We start from the raw sequence: 16,131 nt of genomic DNA on the forward strand, positions 1-16,131 counted from the left end.
GGACAGGAATATCGTATCTGTCCACGTATAATGTTGCTGTAATAGGGACCTGAGGAGACCCTGCATCTCTCTGCACATCAGGGGAACATGGCGAAAACCCGGGGACATGGCTATCATTTTCCCAATAATTGCAGCCAAATTCCGTAGGGATAGTCTGCGTTTCTTTAATGTATTGTGGATATAAGTCTGTGTCTCCAACCATTTCTCTGGAGGGACTGCCAGGGAGAAAGAATGGGTATCCAGGTTGAACCCCAAAAATGTTATCGTTTTGGTGGGATTGAGGATGGACTTCTGGGTGTTTATAGTGAAGCCCAAGGTGGACAGAAGAGATAAAGTTATGTCCCTGTGATTTATTAAGGTATTGATGTCCTGGTGCATCAGTAATATGTAGTCTAGGTAGACGATGCACAGTATGCTCCGCTGGCGTAGGTGGGATATAACAGCCTTCATGACCCGTGTAAATGTGTAGGGTGCACATGAGAGGTCAAATACCATGACAGTCCACTGATATATACTGTCTCTCCAGACGAATCTGAGAAATCGTCTGTGGTTGGGATGGACCGATATAGAATGGAAAGCCTCCTTCAGGTCTATCTTTATGCAGAAGCAGTCCCTTGTCAGGATATATGGAATGTCTGATATGCCTTCCATACAAAACCTTTTGGTTTTTAGGTATCTGTTTAGGCCTTTGACATTTAAAACAGGTCTTACAGAACCGTCTTGTTTTGCTATAGGGAACAAGTGGCTTGTCCAGCCCGCAATTGCTGGGTTTGCTAGTTCTATTTTCCCCTGGCTCAGGGCTAGTGTCAAAACCTTGTCTAGTCGAGGGCTGCAATTCCTTGAACAAGGAATGTGACGAAACTGGTATGGGAACCGAATTAGAGGGAGGTTCAGCCCAAGTCGAATCGTTTTTAACAACCATTTGTCTGAGGAAATGTTTTCCCATTCCGCATAGGACTGGCCCAGAGTTTTGTGAAATGTGGGGTGTGTGTTACACTTACCATAATTTCGGCCTCTTTTGGAGTTGTTCCAATTATTTCCTGCCGATGTTCTGGGGTTATCACCGGATCTGTTACTGAAACCTCCAGTGTGGGTTCTTCTCGTGCCCTGATATTCTCGGGACGGACCTGCGGGTCTCGAAGTCCGACCCCCTTGGGGAAAGGGCCTCTTGAAGTGTTCACTCCCTTTTTTGAGGTCAGAAAAGGATTTACGTGCCTTATGGCAAATGTTTACCTCTTCTATAAATTGGGGCCCGAAGAGGTCGGCGTTATCCAGATTGGGGAATTCTAGTGACTTAGGGGCCAAGTCTGCCAGACCCGCTGTAGTGAGCCATCTGGATCTGCGGGTATTAGTAATATGATTAAAGGTTTGACCTATAATCAGTGTTGCTCTGCTAATACAGTATGTTACTGTCTACATCCTTGCTGAACGTACGCCAGCCAGCCAGCAGCCAGCCAGCCAGCAGCCAGCGAGGAGATTGAGACTGAGACGCACGCGCGCGCGTCTCAGTCTCCGTCGCTAGCGCGACGGAAACCCTGTCCGTCTCCGCCTCAGGGAGACGGACAGGGTTAGGGGGGGTTAGGGGGGGTGCGGGCAGGCGGTGGGGACCCCGGGTTACCGCCGGCAAGCCGGCGGGGACCCGGGGGAACGGATCGAAGCGCCGTCGGACGCGCGCGCCGCTCGTGCGCGCGCGTCCCCTTCTCACCATCGCCATGGCGCTGGCGGGGGATGGCGGCTGGCGACGCCAGCGCCATCCCCTGCAAAGATGGGACCTGACCCATCTGTAGCTTTCAGAAGAGCCATTTTAGATGCTACCAGTGCATCTAGGGAGACGCTAGATTATCCTTCCCTCTCTGCCTTATCTAGCACATATAGCAGCGGGCCAGCTGCGTCTGCAATTTTATATTGTATCTTTTTTAAGGTACGGTCAGTGGTGTCATTCTGTCTTTTTTCACCCACTATGGACATTAGTGCTGGGTCTATCCCAGGCGCAAATAGTGCGGGTACATCTGGTAACCCTGTATGAGAGCGTAACACTAACTCATCTTCTTTAATCAGTGCTGCTCTGAATGCTAGCTGAGCAAACTTCTGTACCTCCGAATTCTGTTTTAGTGCCCAGTGTGTTGCATATAGCTTAGGTGGAGGGGTCTTCCCTGCAAGAGCCACTCTAGCCATTTGAATGTCACTATATTCCCCCCGCTTTGAAGAAGCTGATGTTCTGGTTACTTCTTCTGACTCCCAGTCCACTGAGGGAGGAGGGTTACGTTCCCTATAGGCGTGTGCCTGTTTTACAGGTGACCCTTTATGGGAGTGATGTGACTGTTTTACAGGTGACCCTTTATACTGGGAACGGGTACCTTCAGGCTGCCTGCTACGGGCAGGAAAGTTTTGCCAGCTACGGGCAGGAGAGGTGTGCTTGCTCCGAGCACTATCAGGTTGCCTGCTACGGGCAATGCCAGGAAAGAGGGGTTTATCACCTGAACAGGTCCCCTTATCAGAAGACTTACGTTTATCTGTCTTCTTGAGACTTTTCCTGTGTGGAATGGGGCTCCCTGAGGTATAGGGTGACCCTGCTCCCTCCTGAGGAGACTCATTTACCTCAGAGTCAGAGTCAGTCTGTGTCACTTTTCTGACTGACTTTTTCTTCCTTTTAGGAATAAATATATCCTCAGAAGAGGATGAATCAGTGGAGGAGTGAGGCAGTGCCCTCTTGTGGCCTCTCTCCCCTAACATACTGCCAGGCCTGGATGACATATAAAGAAAGTCTGTGGCAGACACAGAAACACTGTCCTCCATGTCTGCTGACAGAAAAAATCTGACCAGCGCTTGGGGGGCGCGCTCACGTGTGCGCGCGCGTGCACGTGATGCAGCGCGCGTGCCCCCAGAGGCGCTGTAGCTGTAGAGGGAGAGGTAAGTGAAAAATGTTTCACTTTCTCTCCCTCAGCATTTTCGGGAGGCTTGCTGCCTAACCCACCTGCTGTTGCTAGGTGGCAAGCCTCCCGAAGAACAAAAATAGTGTGCCCGAACCATGACGAGTGAAGTGAGCAATGCGAGGGGATGCAGTGCATTTCAAACTGTGTCCATTTCGACAGAGTCGACATTCAGGTAAAAAAACAGCGAAAAACCCCATGTCGACCTTTTGACTGTCAACCTTGCCCATGTCGACCTAATGCTTGTGTCGACCTAATGTCCTGTTGACCTAGTGGTGTCAATCTAATGCTTGTCGACCAAACGATCCCAACCTATTTTTATGGCATGCACTAATGATCTGGGATGGGGTGTATGTACAGGGCGTTTTGTGCTTAATTTCTAAGTGATCTAGAAACAGATCGATTAGAAAATCACCAAAAATCGCCCTGAGCATGTTCCTTAACCTGGAAAGTCTAAAAAAAAAAAAAACACATTCTTAAAATAAAGAGAAGTATTAGAACACAAGGACATGCACAGGGAGGGAGGTTCAGGGGAAAATTTTAGGAAAAATGACTTCACAGTGAGGGTAGTGGACAAGTGGAATAGCCTCCCATCAGAGGTGGTAGAGGCTAAGACAGTAGAGCTTTTTAAACATGCATGGGATAGACATACGGATGTCTTTACAAAGAAATGAGGATCAAATAGGGTGTGAGGTAACAATATGGTTAAAAAAAGGAACAGACTAGATGGGCAAATTGTTCTTATCTGCCATCACATTCTATGTTTCTATGTTTACATTTTTTTATTATGATGAGAAGTGAAGTACCAACCTTGTGTGACTATTGCTACACTTTTAGTTACATTCAAACAAAGGAAAACCTGGAGCAGAAGAGCAAGATACATTTAGAGTGGATTTAATAAGTCTGTAAAATGCAGTATTGGTCATTAAAATACTGTACAATACAAAATAAAAGGTCCAATCATGGAAGTAGGGAAAGGAAGGTAATTCAGATGCAGGCAGCAGACACACGGGTAAGAGGGAAGAGATGGATGCAGGCAGGCTGAGAGATGATGAAATAGTACAGTATAGAGCAGTGAGAAAGGAGGAGGAATGTAGTCAGGGGAGAGGAGGGATTGAGATACACAGGGAGGGGGAGGTGAGATGGGTGGAGGAGAGATACTGTAGAGAGGAAGGATTCATGGAGGCAGCTGAGAATACAACATCTCTCAGCATCTCCTGTTTTCTGCATCATAGCAGGTGAGTGAGTGGCAGGTGAATTATTTTACATTCTCAGTGCAAAAGCGAAGGCTTAGGTCATTGGAATGTGTGTGTGTGGCTCATTCCTATATTGTTCCAGCTCTTTGTGTGTTCCATATTAGGGATGAGATTGTTTCCGGCACAGCCACAAGCAGATTCTTAATGGAGAAAACAATTCTGTCAGATTCTGTTTGGCGACACGATGCACTGAGTGTATCAGATATAAACAAAGAATTGGGAGAGAGTGATGAGAGTTGATGGGTTCTGTGTATGATGGAAGTGGGTGGGCTTAATGACGCTTGCAAACCGATTTATTTTGCCATTAAACAAAGAAATCGAGAGGTGAGGAAGGGCCTCTAATATATTCAGGAATAAGTGCGGATGATGCAGGGTTACGGAGCAGCAGAACAGAGACAGCATTAATTATAGGGGAATAATTGTGTGTTTACATGGATGTTTGTGTGTGTGTGTGTGTGGGGGGGGGGGGGCAGCTGTAGGTATCAGACTCTCAGGCATCCACTGTTACTATGGACATGCATGTAAAGGAAGTGATTAGAAAAGCAGGAATCTGAGGTGACTGCCATGTACATGTCTGGGGTCTGGGAATCAGTGATATCTAATTATAAACTGCAATATGTGTTTGTTGGAGACATGTTACTAGGTAGATTTGTACATGTCTCAGTGGGATATACAGTGGAATAATGGTAAGATTGCTGAATGTCTGTGCTTCAGTCTCCGAGAGAAATATAGCTGGTCGGAGACCATATACAGTATATAGGCCCTAAAAAGATGCCTGTGAAATGTTGTTATTTTAAATGTTTACATCTTATCATTGCATAATCTGTTTTAATTTGTGTGGTTTGTATTTTATTCCCAGAATGAAGACCCTGGTGGATTATCTTTGGCATTTATAGGGATCGCCAAGCCTTTCTGTATCTGCAATGGAGGTGAGAGGGAATGGGATTATGGGTGGCAGAGTGCAGTCCACTTCACAAGTAGTGCTTTTATATTATGTACACTAACGTATTAGCCACTTCTCATGTCTGCTACAATATAACAACTAATAACTTAAATAAGGCAGTAATAACATTAAATTTACTGTTGTGTATATTCTCTGCAAAACCGTGTCAGTAATGGTAATAGGAATAATGTATCTTCATGCCTATAGGACCCTACTGCTATCTGTTTGTGCTGGAACAAAAGCACTGAGATTCACTAAAATGGACGATCTGTTGAAGATGGGCTGTTGCCCATAGCAACCAATCAGATTCTACTTTCTATTTATTTAGTACCTTCTAGAAGATAATTGATATAATCTGTTTGGCTGCAATGGAAAACATCTTCAATAGAACTCCCTTCATAGCAAATGTAATCGTAGGAAACAGAATAGAACATAATGGGCAGGATGTACCAAGCAGCGGCGGTATATCCCGCTGCCCATCGCGCTAATGCTTATCGGATATGTACTGAAATATAAAAGAAAAATATATGGTGGCAAGTATAATATGCATATCATGTTTAAGGTCCAGTCCAGTAGGCAGAAACCTTACTGATGCCAATTGCAGTGTGCAGAGTCTAAAATATAGTGCCATACCTAGTGCCCAGTGTAGCTTGCAGAACCAAGTATTCAATGTGCCGACATTTCCTGTGTCATGTCTAATATTCAGAGTCATATAAGGTCAACATGCAAAGACATATCTGCTACTATGCCTAATGTGGAGAACCATGGGCCAGATGTACTAAGGTTGAAAAGCGATAAAATGGAGAGTGATAAACCACCAGCCAATCAGCTCCTAACTGCCATGGCACAGACTGTATTTTAAAAATGTCAGGTAGTAGCTGATTGGTTGGTGGTTTATTACTCTCCATTTTTTTCATTTTTAAAGGCTTAGGGCGGGTTGTATTAATATACATCGCCGCCCTTCGCCTGCCAGCCGCCGCGAAGCTATCGCATATGTACTAACATGTGCGGCTAGCATCGGGTTGCGGTGACGGAGACCCCCGCGATACCTGTAATGTGGTGGTCGGGGGTCTCCGTCTCATCCCGGCGGCTGTCAGTGTCCCCCTGCTTCTCCTCCTCACCCCGGCTGTGACACCTGCTGGGGGAGGAGGAGATCAATGGAGGGGGGGTCAGGTGGACGGCAGGCGGCAGGCTTCTATAGGGTATCGCCACCCAGAGGGTGGCGATACCCTGCCAGGCGGAGATAAGGCGGATGGCTAATGGTACATAGGAAAATGCGGTAAAACCCCCGTTAGTACATCCCGCCCTTAGTACATCTTGCCCCATGTCTGGTGTCAAGGCTTCTTCGCATTGCCCATGTTTTGATATGCAAAACTATATCTCTTTCCAAGTCTAATATTCACGCCTATATTGGGCAATAAGTCTATAGGGAGTATTCAATATTTGATTCAGACTGTTGGAACGTTTCCAACAGTCGGAATAACAGCCAATCCAACATCAATTCAACTGTCCATATTCAATGTTCTGACTGTCGGAAGCGTTTCAACAGTCGGAATACACAGGGATTGTTAAAATGGTGCCAAATTGGACAATCCAGCACCCATTTTTGACCATGCAGATTCAACTTTTTAGAAAGTCGAATCTGACAGACTTCAATGCAGTCAGAAACTGCCGAATTGAATAGATGTGTGCTGATATTTCTGAATGTTGAGTGAAACATTTTCCTTTTAATATAATTATTTAGTTTGTACTTCATGTAGTGGGATATTCTAATAACTGTGTTAATGTGTTTATAACATGTTTGCTTGGAATGATATTAGAGACTCTCAGACTTGGGAAATGTTATGTAACATAAGTGGTTTTCTGCTGGAAGCTCAAACATCATAGAATAACATTTGATGGTAGCAGGTCCAATGCACCCGTACCCACTGTGCAATTTCTACTGTGTACTTTCTTCAGCTCTCGGCAATTAGAGCCGGTGGTCAGATCATAGGACACCCCTAACTCATGATCTGACTGCTGCAGGAGGAAGGACAATTCTACATATACATTATCCACTTATTGGGTTGTTCAGCCAATTATCAGCTTATAATCTCAATAATTGGATAATGTGTACCCAGCTTTAATATGGAAGTATTCTGCAAATAAATTCATAGTGCTAACTCGAAGCACATGCATTTTTGGCTGCTCTGTTGCAGGAAGGAGTTTTATTTGTGGTTTGTTGATAGTAATCTTCTCTGCACATAAAGATAAAATTAGTAACAATTATTTATTGTTTTCTATCATGTCATGAACAGTGAGGCAGCAATGGAACCCAAAACACTGGCACTGACAGATCGCTCAGCACACATCGCTGACACATCGCTATGCAGAGCTGTGTTCTGAGAGATCTGAGAGATCTAGCATCGCACACATCGCTGTACAACATCACCACATGTGTGGGTCCAGTGGCAAATGCAAGATTTTTAGAGGGGGTTTCCAATTGTAACCAGGGCTGGTGCCACCACTAGGCAGCCTTAGACATTTGCCTGGGGCACCCCCCGCACCGCAACCCCCCCCCCTCATGCCCCGCAACCACCCCCCCCCCCCGCGACGCAACCCCCGGAGCAAGTGGAGCAGCAGGTGGGGTGCACCCCCCCCCACCCCCGCCTGGGGTGCCTTACACCGGCACTGATTGTAACCCAAATCTCCCCCTGTATTGGATTAAGTACGGGAATCTGGGGGAATGATAAAAGCCCTAAAAATTTGTATTTTTCTACACTGTATACTGTATGAAATAGAGAATTAATATTTATCAGTACAGGTGGTCTATAGTATAGGCTGTTTCAAACATTTAGTGGTCAAGAAAAGGTTAAACATATAATAAATAAATACACAAACATTATAGAACCAGTACTGCACTTTCTAAACTCACAATCTCCCACTTCATATTAAGGCTCCTGTCTCTTCCTCATACATCCCAACATGAGCCTCTCCAGGAGGGACACAATGCTCTGCTCCTGGACTCCCCACTTAATCTATGAGTGCCATCACCTGTACTGAACAGGTTAATTGAAAAGAAAAGTGTTTTAACACAGGTGATGGCAATCATAGATTACGAGGGAAGTCCAGTAATAGAGCATTCTGTCCCTCCAGGAGAGGGTAATGTTGGGAGGTATGCTTCCTCCTGGCAGCTGCTCTCCACTGCGATGTTTGAGGGCTCAGATCCACACATACAGTAAATGTGGTAGAAGAAGCTGGTACACTGGGCATGTGCAGCAGCTCTGCTCTGTCCCCTAAACTGCATGGTGTGGTGATAGCTCTATTGATCATATTATATACCAGTGCTATTATTGTCATATTTTAAAGGAACTTGCCAAGAGGAGGGGGTTTCTGGACAACCTGAAAACCCCCCTGCGTTTGCCTATGGGGTCCCTTTAGACCCAGGTTTCCCCAGTCATTACCTGGGTTTTAAGTTTGGTGGGAAAGTGTTATAAGGTTCAGTGCTAGCTTCTGGTTATGGACAAATGATGATTAAAGGAATTTTACTTGATTCCTTGCAATCAGTGATTACAGACATGTCATCACTGTAAAATCTTGTCAGGGGTTTCTTAAAACATATAACTTAAATAGGCCTAAGCAGCCTATCCCCGTATACTCAAGACGCTCGAGTCATATCTGCACTTATCACTGCTGTACTCCCTGTGCATAACGTATTGATAAAACGGGGGGACTGGACTGCACACCATATTTTTCAACATGACGAGAGGTGCTACCAAGTTAAGGCTTCTACTACCATACAGGAAAAAATAAAACTACTGATGCGCACTCTAGGTGCTAAGAACAAGAGATAAACTCTTACAATTAACATGGAGTGTAATTGAAGTTCTTAGCACACATTTGCGTAAACATGTGGGCCCATCCACCACGTCCAGGTGAACTTCATTAGATGGGTCCGTAACTTATTGATGGCAGGGGACAATTAAGCCCTACAATCAGGGTTGTCTACCTGACCCTCTCCTTCAAGGAGAACATGCTCTGTTCCTGGACTTCCCAGGTAATGTATGATTGCCATCACCTGTGGTAAAACACCTTTCTTATCAATTACCTATCTCACCACAGGTGATGGCAATCATACATTACCAGGGAAGTCAGGTAGGCAACCCTGGCTAAAATGTCACTGTAATTCCATCTTTGGACACACAGAGACTGATCCAATGTTGTAAGCAAAACACAAAAAACAACTTTGTACCAGGAAAAGCCACCTTGCAATTCAATAGTGAAAATACAGCCTGCCTTGGCAAATACTGCCTTCATTTTTATACTATGGGCAGTATTCAATGAGGAAAATTCGCTGTGTTTTATGGCGAATTTCTGCTTTTTTCACGTTGGACAGAGAATGTTGGTCTCAAAAAGCGAACAACCCTATTCAACGTGCACTTTTCGCCGTCTTTCTAAGTGATTTTTGCCGTGTCTCTCCGTGTTGCAATTCCCAATCTTTTCATGGAGAAGTGGAATGTGAACTTTTAAAATAAAAGTTTTTTTGTTTTAATTTTGGTGTCAGAAAATCAGTGGTGTCTTTTGCATCCAATGTTGGTACTCTGCAGCAGCAGCAGTAAGTATGTGTTAGTGTATATGGGGCGCATTTATCAACCTACAGCGTTGCCGGCGTGGTGACATCGGCGGGCATCACATTGCGGTATCATGTGATACCGCAGGGATGTATTATTAGAAGGGCTCCAAAAGGAGCCCGTCCCTGCGAAGCCCTGTTATGCGCTGACCCCCGCCGACCCCTGTGACCAGGGGCGGATTTAGGGATGACGGTGCCCCTAGGCACAACAATAATGCCGTCCCCCCACCCCCTGTCTAATTATATTATTTTTATTGATTACTTATAAGCCCTCATTTGATAATAGCCAATATAATGGATTTATTTTAAAAAAACACTAACTGTGACATGTTCTTTTATTATGAATATATATTTACTAAGTAGGACAGTTTACAGGGGCAGTATCTGCATGTCCTATCATTTACACTGGAATATAGTACAGTACAGTGGATATTTTGCAGTTATTGGTACATTTTGGGCTGACAGTACCATCACAGGCATCCAAGTGCCGCCCCCAAGCATGTGCCGCCCCTAGGCACGTGCCTCATGTGCCTAATGGGAAATTCGGCTCTGCCTGTGACCGCACTGCCCTGCTCGGCAGTGCGATCCTGCAGCCATAGGCTGCAATGGGCTATCGCCATATCAGAATGGTGATAGCCCAGGGATGCGAAGCCGGGCTGCCCGATGTTAATACATCGGGCAGCTTCGCATCCCCCATAGAAACCTACGGGGGATGCGGCCGGCGGCGCTGCAGGGGGATCGCAGCAGGGATCGGAGATTCCTGCTGCGGTCCCCCTTTGATGCATTTAGGGGATACTTAATATTTGCGGCTAAACCCCCCCCTGAACTGACTGGTGGGAGAACTAAGGGGGAAACTTACTAAGATGGGAGTTCTATTTCACATGGGGTGTTGCTATGGGCAACCAGATCTGAATCTACTTCTTATTTATTTAGCACCTTCTAGAAGATAATAGATAGTATCTGATTGGTTGCCCATAGCAACATCCCATCTGAAATAGAACTCCATCTTAGTAAATTTTCCCCTAAATCTTCTAAAAGTCCTTGCGCCTCCCAGCAGCCCCCTTCCCACTGGGAAAATAATATGGAGACCAGTGGAACTTCCGCACAGGTGAGTATTTTTTTCATGCATTGCGGGGGTTTTCAGCACTGAAAACACCACACTTTGTTTTGGAAATGAGATTTTTTACCTCGCTGAACCCCACTCAGTTCAGCTTGCACTCGCTTCTCCCCAAAAAATTTTTTAGATATTCTTTATTTTGTTTTTTCAGAGAAAATTTTTATTGTTAATTTATTTAAATTTTATTTAAATGTCAGTACATTTCAAACATGTAAAGCTATACAGACTGAGATATGATTGTGATAAAATATAGCATTATATTTGCATTAGTATAGTGAGGACAGTGATTCTAAATCAACCAAATTTACCTCAGATTTTGTCCTTAGGCTCCTCCCAATTTTAAATCTCTTTGCACATTTTACATCACCTGTAGTGCAACATGGTTTCGCCAATGTGTAATTTCACCTCATTTTGTATTAGTCCCAACTCTGAATGAGTCCTTTTATATATATATAAATCTATGCTGATCATATCTATGTATGCAATATGTGATAGATTTATCAAATCTTGGGAGGTGATAAAGTACCGGTCAGAGGTAAAGAGCCAAAAAAGATCTGTAGTCAAGCTAAAGAGCCAACAACATGCGCGCGTCGAAGATGTGCGCGCCCAAAAAAGGGGCGTGGTCTATTTGGAAGTATGCTGAACACCAAAGTACCCATTACACATGATGCTGCACACTGAATTGCCCATTATACATAAAGCTGCACATCATAATGCCCCTTACACATGAGGCTGCACCCCGTAATGCCCCTTCAAATGATGCTGCACACTGTAATGCCCCTTACACATGATGCTGCACCCCGTAATGCCCCTCCATATGATGCTGCACCCCGTAATGCCCCTTACACATGCCACACATTATGCAAAACGTAATACCCCCACATACTGCCACTAGTAGTGTCCCTTAATCAATGCCCCCAAAAGTGCCACTTACTGTAAATATTTATATGAGGTCAGCCCAGCCTTCGCTGCTGCAGGTAGAGAAGGACAGCGGTGCAGCTGCTTCTATGGGGAGAGGAGCAGAGCACTTTCCTGCTGCCCTCCTGGTGTCCCGTCCAGAGGACATTTCAAATATTGTGCGCACTGTTGTTGCACCATGAATGATGGTCAGTGATGTCGGGGGAGCACGCCGGCATCACATGGTTAATGGAGGGGGGGCGGTCTGCTACTCCTGCAGGAGAGGTGGAAGCTGGGAGAAGAATGGAGCGGAAGCTGCAGGCGTAGCGCTGCCTTGCTACCTGGCTACACCTCAAGCTAAGGTCAGCAGCAGTGCAGCTCTCAGGGTGCTGCCTTCCAGAAATAGCCACATCGCCGGGCAGTGCTGTGGCTTCCGTTCCAGTGGGAGCAGGAGCCGCACATTATCAGGGGGAGAGCCGCATGCGGCTCGAGAGCCGCGGGTTGGCCACCCCTGTCTTAGAGGAATCTTTTAAAACGACTTATATCCAAATGTAGATGATCCCCAAAGCAGGTAGTAACAGCTACTATACTTGGTAAAGTGCTGGGAAATGGCGCTGATGATTCAATGTAAATGTCTCTCATTCCTTTTTCCCCCAAAAATGTAATGTGGGCTAGGTGACATGAGGGAGATTGTTAGACTAATGAGGGAGAGAGGGAGATTTCTGCTATTTCAGGGAGTCTCCTGTAGAATGCAGGAGGGTAGGTAACTATGGGATGCAGTCAATATACCTACAATCAAAACTTTGACGGTCAAAATACCGACAAGGTCAAAATACCGACTTGCACATACTTTACCATCCCAGTGGACATGGAGGATAATATAATAGTGTGCCGAGCGCAGCGAGGCAACGTGCCTGAAGCACGCGGTTCATGTCGACCTATGTCAACATACAGACCCCCAAAAATATGAAAAACATGTGTCTAATTTTTGACCTGTCTATATTTTAAATGTCGGTATTTTGACCGTTGCGATTTTGATTGTAGGTAAAATCATACCCAACCCGTTACTATGTGCATATGGACTGAGCTGTATTAGATTGTTACACATATGATAATGTATAGAGTATTTGGTAATAACTTCTGTATCTGTATGCATGTGCACACAGTTGAGTTTATTCACGTCTCTAATTAATCTGTGTTATGTTGCTGTATCTGCAGCAGTGTAGGCCATACCTCCAAATAGTCTTGCATCTGACTGTGCATCTTCTGCCATGTCTGCCACTTTGTGCAAATTCCACTACAAGCCCTTCCCTGGTGTGCAGCGCTGCAACTGATTGTGCATCTTCTGCCACTCTGTGCAAATCCTAGTAGTAGATACAGTATTACTACAAGCCCTCTTTTTATCCACCTCTATTGCCTCCCATTCACTGTCTCGGAACACCTATTACATTCTTCTACCCTGTTTCCAAATCTGTACTGTAACTATAACAGGGCCTGGTTAACAATGGGGCAGACGGAGCTCCAGCTCCAGGCCTCATCATAAAATTAGTATGATGATAACAAGCCACCTAGATGGCCACATGATCATCCATAAATCATAAGTATTAAAATTGTATTTCTACAAAAAATCTGCAAAATTTCTGCAAAAATATATTATTATACATGCCCAGTGTGGCTTAGATGCAGACCCGGATCAGGCTAATGGTCTTCAAGCGATATTGTGGCTATTTCCCTCCTAGTTACCTAATTCCATCCATTGTTCCACTCTGTCTTGTGTCCATTTTCTTGATTAATGACTATTAGGTAAGTCATGTTTCACTTTCATCTGCTAGATGTAATGTGAATTACAAAAAGTGTTATTGTCCTTCATGTGTATGATGTAATATAATAGCTGCAGAGGTTTTTATTTTCAATGACCTTAGACAAATACAATATTGTATATTGTGCACATTCTGTATGTTTGTAAATTTTCTTTCATTTGCCTTGATGCTGATCTTTTTAAAGACCACGATATTAGATTAAATTAATCCAGTAATAAGGGGACACTAAAATGATGTTCTGTATAATAGTCATGGCACAAGATTTACGCTTCTTAAGTGGCTTTGTCCTCAAAACTTTAAGCTGAACTACTGTAACATTTAGTGCAAAACATGCCGCATTGTGCACGTGATATTAGTGGGGATTTACATTTCAAGCTGTGACCCACCTAGAAGCATCAGTTTGCAAAAGTTGGCACTTAGTAAAATTTTATTTTTTGTAATTACACAGTGATAACTCCCCGAGCGTGAATCTCTGGTTGGTCACTCCAGGGGCATGTCTAGCATCTCTGGAGATGCTGGCTGCCCCTGGAGACAGGGCTGCTGCAGTGCCAGCTCATCATCTGTGACAGGAGCCATGGTCCTTATTTCATCATCGTGCTGCCATGTCAATCTCTTCTTACTCCCCCAGTCTCCACCTCTTCTTTCTTCTCTGAGGCTCAATCCCCTTACTTCATTTACCCTATTTCTACCCTTCTGCTCCCAGGGCCCTGCCCCTTTATCTCCTTTACTCTTTTCTATCTTCTCCTTGCCATGAGGCCTCACCAGTGTTGGCGGCTTAATGAAGGGCGGGGGTGCGCAGGAGACACTGGGGCAGATGTATTAATCCTTAAAAAGAGATACAAGCGAGGGTAATAAAGAGTGATAAACGCCCAGCTAGTCAGCTCATAACTGTCATTTTCAAACACTGCATATAACATGACAGTTAGGAGCTGATTGTCTGGACATCTCTTTTTTAAGCTGGCCATACATCAGAAAGATCGATCTTAAGATCGATTGCGCTCATGATTGTGTACAATTTCCCTTGAAATCCCCGGCAGTCCTTGGTGGTTTTTGGACACACAATCTACACACAATCGATCATACAATCAATCATACAATCCATCTACTGCATGATTGTGTACACAAGATGTGCACACAATCTGCATACAATCCATCTTACAATCAGTCATACAATCCATCTGCTGATTGATTGTATGATTATGTACATAAGATGTGCACACAATCTGCATACAATCCATCTTACAATCAGTTGAGATTGTATGATTGGGTACAATATCTTTCTGATGTATGGCCACCTTAAGGCTTAATACATCTGCCCCCCCCCCCCCCCCCCAGTACCTTGTCATGAAATGTGTCATCGTAATGATACATTTCATTTGTTCCTATATGCTGCTGTAAGCGGTTCTGCATATAACATACATTCCGTTATAAATCAATAAATGTGTTAAGTGAGATTACAGCACAGTCCTGCCGTTCAGTGATCATTTCAATCAAAAGACCTTGCAGTGACAGTATTGCTTCCACTCACTTCTGACCCTTTGACTTCCCCACAATGCAATTTAGTAATTATCCCCTTGGGGTTTGAGGCATTAATCTACATTTGTTTAATCCTAAACACAAAATAAAATCTACTGTATGTATTATGTTACTATATTTCTACAATTATTTACGTTATATACCTAAGCAAAGATGATAAATTATTACTAGATTACCTAGTATTGCACAGCCTGTGAGTGTATGTTTTTATCTGTTTCTATGGTTATTATGATCAGTTGTGCTGCTGATGTAAATGAGGAGCACAGTTTCTCCATCTCACATATATATTGAATTGTAATTAATGTTCTTTGGTAAATCCCATTATATAGACTGTAAGAAAACATAAAACCAGTGTATGCGTAAATGTATAGTGTATATAGGAGAGTGTTACTTTCTTCCTGAATACTCTTCATCCTCTGCGGACCTGTCCAAAGTGCTGAAACATTCAGCAGTCTTGTCTCAGTTTCGCCACAGTTTACATTTTCCTAGTCCCTGGATGGGCTGTAATGGGATGCACTATAAATATATTAATATTTATCTGTTAGGCTGGAGCCTGGGATAGTACTACTACAGAGAATAGAGAGATTTGTGTGAGAGAGAGGGGTGGTAGCTGTAGCTGAGACAGGCTTAATGTTAGTATAATGGGCTTCTTGTTCTGTTCCCTGCAGGGACACATCTTTTCTGTGCTGGTCAGAGCTGCCCGGGGAACGCTGCCATTAGCTGTTCATGGAAATGCTCAGTAACAACACATGTTTTAAGCAGGAGCTAATGTATCCGATAATGTTGAAAAATAAAAAAAAACATGGTTATGTTACGAAATAGCACTCCACGTATGATCGCACCTTTTTGCTAATACAAAATAGTTTATGGTTGCTTTTGTGTGTGATTTACATAATTGCATGTTACAGTTTACGCCCACAGTGATTTGTTTATACAGATGCTAATGCCCCGCAGGATTCTCCTCCATCTAAACAGCTAATTTAAAGAACTCATTAATTTTTGCATGTGCCCCAGATGGTCAGT

The 16,131-nt window shown here is 44.1% G+C and overlaps 1 protein-coding gene across 2 annotated transcripts in view; it reads left to right on the forward strand.

Moving 5' to 3' along the window:
• The first annotated feature begins 4,042 nt into the window (after positions 1–4,042).
• The window catches only part of APC2 (APC regulator of Wnt signaling pathway 2), a 48,791-nt gene continuing 36,702 nt past the window's right edge, over positions 4,043–16,131 (forward strand). Inside the window, exons 1-2 of one of the 2 annotated variants that reach the window (XM_083182967.1) lie at positions 4,043–4,168; positions 5,046–5,115. In XM_083182967.1, coding sequence (XP_083039093.1) covers positions 5,110–5,115 — 6 coding nt within the window. In that variant the 5' untranslated portion in view covers positions 4,043–4,168; positions 5,046–5,109. Of the gene's footprint in view, positions 4,169–4,719; positions 4,742–5,045; positions 5,116–16,131 lie in introns of those variants that run through there. The other variant, XM_083182976.1, reaches the window with a different exon arrangement.

Source organism: Crinia signifera, chromosome 1 (assembly GCF_055691185.1).
Source record: "Crinia signifera chromosome 1, ASM5569118v1, whole genome shotgun sequence".
Classification (NCBI taxonomy): domain Eukaryota; kingdom Metazoa; phylum Chordata; class Amphibia; order Anura; family Myobatrachidae; genus Crinia; species Crinia signifera.